The 6,105-nt window shown below is 36.4% G+C and overlaps 1 protein-coding gene across 1 annotated transcript in view; it reads right to left on the bottom strand.

Annotated features, from left to right (window-relative positions):
* Positions 1-3,387: 3,387 nt before the first annotated feature.
* The window catches only part of L3MBTL3 (L3MBTL histone methyl-lysine binding protein 3), a 165,014-nt gene continuing 162,296 nt past the window's right edge, over positions 3,388-6,105 (bottom strand). The window contains exons 21-22 of the mRNA XM_044675430.1: positions 4,480-4,559; positions 3,388-4,322 (exon numbers count right to left, since the gene is read on the bottom strand). Of these exons, the coding sequence (XP_044531365.1) occupies positions 4,179-4,322; positions 4,480-4,559 (224 nt within the window). The 3' untranslated portion in view covers positions 3,388-4,178. The remainder of the gene's footprint in view (positions 4,323-4,479; positions 4,560-6,105) is intronic.

Here is a 6,105-nt window from a genome sequence, read left to right as displayed (position 1 = left end):
CCCTTGCCTAGTGTTACTGCTCCTTAGTTCTGGAATTGAGAATTCCTGCTTATCTGCCCATTTCCTGACCTAGTATCCTACTACCAGTCCTTGTATTTCTCATTTCTCCCAATCTCACTTCCACTTTGGCCGCCTGCTACTGATTCTTTCCAAAGCCTGACCCTGTTTCCCCTTCCTCTACCTCATCCTTCATTCCTCTACCACAACTTAATGTGATTCACAGACCTAAAGCATTTGTTTGGAATCACAGTTCCCTTTCTTTGTGTTCCTTCATTTAGTTACTACTTATGAAAAACTCTAGGATTATGCTTTTTTGGGTGGTGGATGGAAAGGTATATAACAGGACTAATGTATTTTCACTGTTTTCAAAGATGATATTTCAGGTAGAACCATTTCTGGTGTTTCTGTCATTACAAAAATGAAATAGTTACTAGTTTGTTAACAAGAAGATACAAAACAAGTAGCTGGAAATCTGTTTTATACATTTCGATGGCAGATACTTCCTTGATCTTAGATCCTTCTTAGTGCATGAAATTTTATTATTAATTTAATATTAACTATTAAGTGCATGAAATAAAATACTTAGGATTACAAGGGAAATCTATTATGCTGAAATAGTTAACAAAATATGAAAAACAAATTCAGAATCCCCTTAGACTAGATTTAAGAATTCTTAGATTAGACCTTACCTACATTAAAAAAAAATTCTTAGTTTGAAAACCTGAATTAAGAAATTTTGGGGAAATAGCATTAGCTGACTTCTTTTACTGGAAAGTAGTGATAAATCTTGGGCTAAGATTATTTTAAAAATCAAGTTCTCAAAGGCTAAGCCAGGAGAGCACCAGTACAAGTCAATGACGGTCCATTCTAAGTCTGGAGAGACTTATCATTAGGTTGACTGTGGCAGTCATATCAAATCTCAAAAATTATCTATGAAGTCAAAGAAAGGGTGTCGTCTATATCAGTGTTGGGGGAGCCCACAGATCCTTGTAATATAAATGTAGAATTGCTTTGAGAAACTAAGAGAATCATCAATTCTTGCTAACAAGGTCTTTTTCTAATAAGTGATAAGATATTTCTGATGAAAGTATTAGTCACTGATTCTTGTTGAGAAGAAAACAATTACAAATCAGTATTTAATATAAGGGTTCTTAATCTTTCTTGTATCAAAGCCCCTTTTAGCAGTTTTGTGAAGCCTTCAGGCCCCTTCTTAGAATGATGTTTAAAGATATAAAATGCATAGGATCATAAAGAAAACTAATTTATTGAAATTAAGACGTAATCTCTTTCCCTTTAACATCTATTCATGGACCACCAGCCGGCATCCAACCCCCAAGTTAAGATCTACTTTATTTGGTTATATCAGTATAGGATATATAAACAATCTGCAATATATTATAGTGATAAGCTACCTTTGGTCCTTACTAATAATAGAATATTCTACTTTATTGCCCCTCTGTGACAGTATCTTCTCACTCTCTTGTTTCACTCATCACAACCCTTCTCTTTAAGTGTCCCAGAACTATATAAGCAGTCATTTGAGTATCCAAATTCTGAATATGTTGTAAAAAATAAAAACTCCCTGGCACCCGTGCATTGAAATGAATGGGGTGTTGCAGACTCTTTCCATTGACCCTGTTTCATCTTTCCCATCCAAGACATTTCTGCATCTTGGTCCACCTTCCCCTGGTTTAGCTTGTTGGCCAGTATGAAGATTGGGAGAGCAGCAGTTTCTTGGTGTTTGAGGCCTGCCCTCTCAGGAGCCTAAGGTCCCTGCCCAGAAGGATGAAGGTGGCAGCAGAGGGAAGAGAGAAGCTGCGGCATTTAATGTAACGACTACAGGCCACAGCAAAGGTATGGAAATGCCAGCCTGCTTTTGTGGCTGAGTCTGACTCATCTGGCTTCTCACTAAGGCCATGTGCTTCTTGGTAAAAGTTTCCTCTCTGAAAACCCGTGTCGAGAGGGATCGTGAAGGAGGGGAAGTTTCTTGGTTCCTCACTCCCTATCCCTGTTTCTTGAGACAACCTGAATCCTGTAGCCCTGCTAAGGAGATTTATGGAATCAAATCACCTGTGTTCCCCCTTGAGGAGTCAGTTTGAGGGACAAAAAACTGGCTAGAATAAGTGAAACTTTTGAATAAGATGTTTTTGAAACATCTTTGAGCCAGAAGGAAAGGCCCTGCGGTGGATCAACTTCCACTGCCTGTGATCAGAAGAGAATGGCCCCGTCCACATCAGGAAGTGGAGCTGTGTGACAGACAGCTGGGAAGAGTTTTAGGTTTGGGACCCAGCCTTCATCTTCCACCTCCACAGTGTGCTCCTGCTCTTCTGCTGTGACAACCTCTGGGAAAAAGCATACAAATGTGAAAAGGTGTCTCCAATTCAGATTTTATTTCATGTCAGAAGATATAACAAGTGTAATTTGAATGTACAAATTGTGAACAAAATGTTTAAAAAAAAAGTCATTAATGCAAATTCATGCAAGGAAATGAATGGGGTACTGCAGGCTATTTCACTGACCCTGTTTTACCTTGTATTATGGCAGATGAAAAGAGCTGCTAAGAGACCCCCTCAGAAGTCATCAAAGGAAGTACTATATTAGCAGAGCTGGAGGATATCAAAGAAAATCCTACACTAGAAAATATGAGACCAACTAAGGAGAGAGGTAGAAGTTCCCCAGAGTTAAGACAGCATGCTACAAAGCTACTTTGTATTTCAAATGAAAATGTACTTTGAACAATTTTTCATTCCAAGGAATTAGAAACTGCAGTAGAAAGCTGATGACGCTGTTCATCCTCTTCCTGCAAAGTGCATTCTCATAAAATAAAACACTACACCAGCTCTCAGTTTATAGGTAGTTGAGTATTCTCACTTAAAGTGCATCTGTTCGGTACCATTATATAATGAGTGCAATGTCTTAACACCTGGCAAAGAGTTTTGTAGAAAAAAGTGGTCCTTCCAAAAAGAAGGACTTTTATACATGTACCCGAATAACTGCTTTGGGAATTCACCTTCTTGATTCCTGAACATGTCCATTTGGTGACTCCATCAATGTTTTTCCCATATGCCTTCCCTTTCTAGAAAAATCTATCAGAACACACACACACATTCTCTCTCTCTCTCTCTCTTTCCTCAGCTGACCCTGAAGGAATCCTCTTGATATGGAGGACTGTTGAAAGAAGGGAGATATACAGGTTTTTTTTTCAAAGGATGGCATATCCCTCCCTAAGCACTAAGACCTTCATCTCCTTTAAGCACCACAGTTATATCAAGGACTCTTAGAGAAGCGCTTAAAAGTCTCATGGAAAAAGTTAAGATCCTTTTAAAAACTGTCCCCACACTAGAATTTCATTTATTCTTTGATAACAGTTGACTCCTACACACCCCTGGGGTATTAGAGTGGAGTATTAGACTGATGCCATTCAAATACATTAGGTAAAGTTTTATTTTTTTTTCCAATTTCAGTCTTTTATATACTGGTCTTTTGGTAAATACAGTAAAGACGCTGGTGAAAAAGCAATTTGCTTAACATTTCATAAGTCGTGCAAAAGTAAAAACACTGATTTACTTAAAAAATTAATTTTTACCACTGTTCAGTCCCAATTAATTATTACAAGCAAGTAGGCAATTTCATGACTTGCAAAGTTATACTCAGCATAAATGTTGCAATTCAAAATATGGCACAAAATTAACAATAGTTATAACAGTCCCAACTGGCTAAACTGGTAGCCAGATTTTGGCTAACTGGGTTTAAAGTTCATTTTATTTTGATTGTATAAAAAGGTTTCTGCAAATATTGAAAAAGAAACAGTGTATGTGAAAGATAATTCAACGATGTTTACAAAATGCAGAAAGTTCATAATCCCCCCCATCTTACTATACCATAAATAATCAACAATGGTGTTTTTTTTTTCTTTCTGAAGCTTCAAAAAGGTTTACAAAGGTAAATTTAGCTCAATGAATAGAACTAAAAGATGAGATTGTTACAGTACCTTAATAAAAACCCAAGCACTTCCATAATAATTCATGTATATTGTCTCTCAATGAATATAAATAATCCGGCAGCACTGCTTTTTGACTTTTGAAGAATTCTTACTTAACAGCTACAACAGTCCTTGTGCTTTGAATAAGACATGAGCTTTAAAGCAGAAAAGGGATGAAACGTGGCTTTCACTGTCCTCAGAGTTCATTATGTGAGTTCTTCTCTGCAGCTTTGAACATCAGGATGGAGTTGAAGATTTTTAAAGCCGGTCCCAGCTTAATGCTCATAATTTTAACAATGTCTGTTTGTGTCATAAGCAGAAATGCTTCTCCATCAATTTGCTAAAACAAAGTAAAAAATACCACCAACATGAATTAATCTATTATTGCCAGGTGAGAATTGTTGAGAGTCACAAAAACACAGAATTTTAGAGGTAAAGGACACTTCAATGATATCTAGTCCAATATATGCTCCCCAAAGAATCCCATTATAATATACCTGACAATTAGTCGGCTTTTCCTTAACTTCTATGAAGGAGAAACTACTACCTCTTGTGACAGTATAATACTTTAGGGAAGCTCTAACATAAAAAAAGAAAAAAAATGCTTATATGGAGTCTACATTTATCTCATGGCAATGTCCTAGACTAGATGCTTTGGGCTGTTACCTCTGGGTCAAACTGAACAAGTCTCATCCTTCTTCCACATAAAGGTCCTTCAAATATTTGAAGATAGCTATCATGTTCCCTTAAATTTTTCTCCATAATCTAAACATGCCTTGGTTTTAAACTTTCAACCTCTTCCTCCAGATGTGTTTTAAAAATATTTTTGATAACTTCACTTTTAATATTGGTATTTATTCATTTAAAAATATTATTCTAAGGAAGTCCACTGATTTTGCTGAATGACTTTTGAAACAATCTACAGGAAGAGTTCTTCTTAGGTGCAAAATGAAATGCACAGGGTCCTATTTTGACAAAAGAACTCAAAATAAATTTGAGAGGTCTAGGGGCTTTGAGTATTGTCTTAGAGATTTGGGTCTGTTGTCTGAGGAACAAGCCAGCTGCTTATGCAAAGAGTTGTCATGATTTCCTACAGAAGTTTAAAATATACAAGGGAATTGTCACAACAAAGAAGACCAAAAAGATCAGAACCCATTTTTTGTGGGAAGAAAATTCTGCCTTCTTTGCCAAGTAGAATGACCCTGCAGTTAAGAGAAGTGTGGATTTAGAATTTAAATTTATCTACAAAAATTTTACATAGATATTTGGCTGGAAGTTTGCAAGTAGTTTTATGCCACAAAATAAGAGGGTTTGAGGTAAAAATAGGTCTGAAAAATGTTTGGTGATTTAGTTAGAGGACCTTAGTTTGCATTTTGACTCTTCTGCTTACCACCTAAAGGAAGCCAAGAGATACACTAAATGGACAAATGGACAGTGAGGAAAACCTGAGTTCAAATCCAGCTTCATATTTACTGGCTGTGTGATTCTGGGCAAATCACTTAACCTCTGTCTGCCTCCATTTCTTCAACTATACAATATGGATAACAATAGCACTTACTTGCCAGGGTTTTTATGAGGTTTAAATAAGAAAACATTTATAAAGTGCTTAGTACTATGTCTGGCATATTGAAGGTACTTAATATAGAAATATAAGTAGCTATTCAATAAAGGCCTGCTTCTTCCTACCCATATAACCTTAAATGAATCATTTAGATCTGGAGCCCTAGTTTCCTTAATTGTGAAATGATGAGGCTGCACGATTTCTAAAGTTACTCCCACCTTGCCTCGTTTTACCCCTCATTTTGGAGAACTCTGTCTATGCCATTCAGGTCCCTCCCTGGCTCAGCCCCTTCTGCCTACCCCTTTCCCTGGAAAATTATTCTGGAAAATTATTTAAGTTGCTCTTTGCTGCTTTTAACTAAGCACCTTGGCAATAGGCTGATTAGCTCCCCATGTGCATGTCTGTCTTTGCTTAATAAAGATCATCTCAGTTTTTAAAAAGTCCTTCTATCTCTAAGCCCTATGAAATTGCCAGTTTCAGATGTTTTAAAACAAAATAAGGTTTTTTTTTTACTGATTCATGGTATAAGAACAATATATATATATATATATATATATATATA

Source organism: Gracilinanus agilis, chromosome 4 (assembly GCF_016433145.1).
Source record: "Gracilinanus agilis isolate LMUSP501 chromosome 4, AgileGrace, whole genome shotgun sequence".
NCBI lineage: Eukaryota > Metazoa > Chordata > Mammalia > Didelphimorphia > Didelphidae > Gracilinanus > Gracilinanus agilis.
The sequence above is the reverse complement of the archived record's forward strand: the minus strand, read 5'-3'. Positions and strand labels throughout refer to the sequence as shown.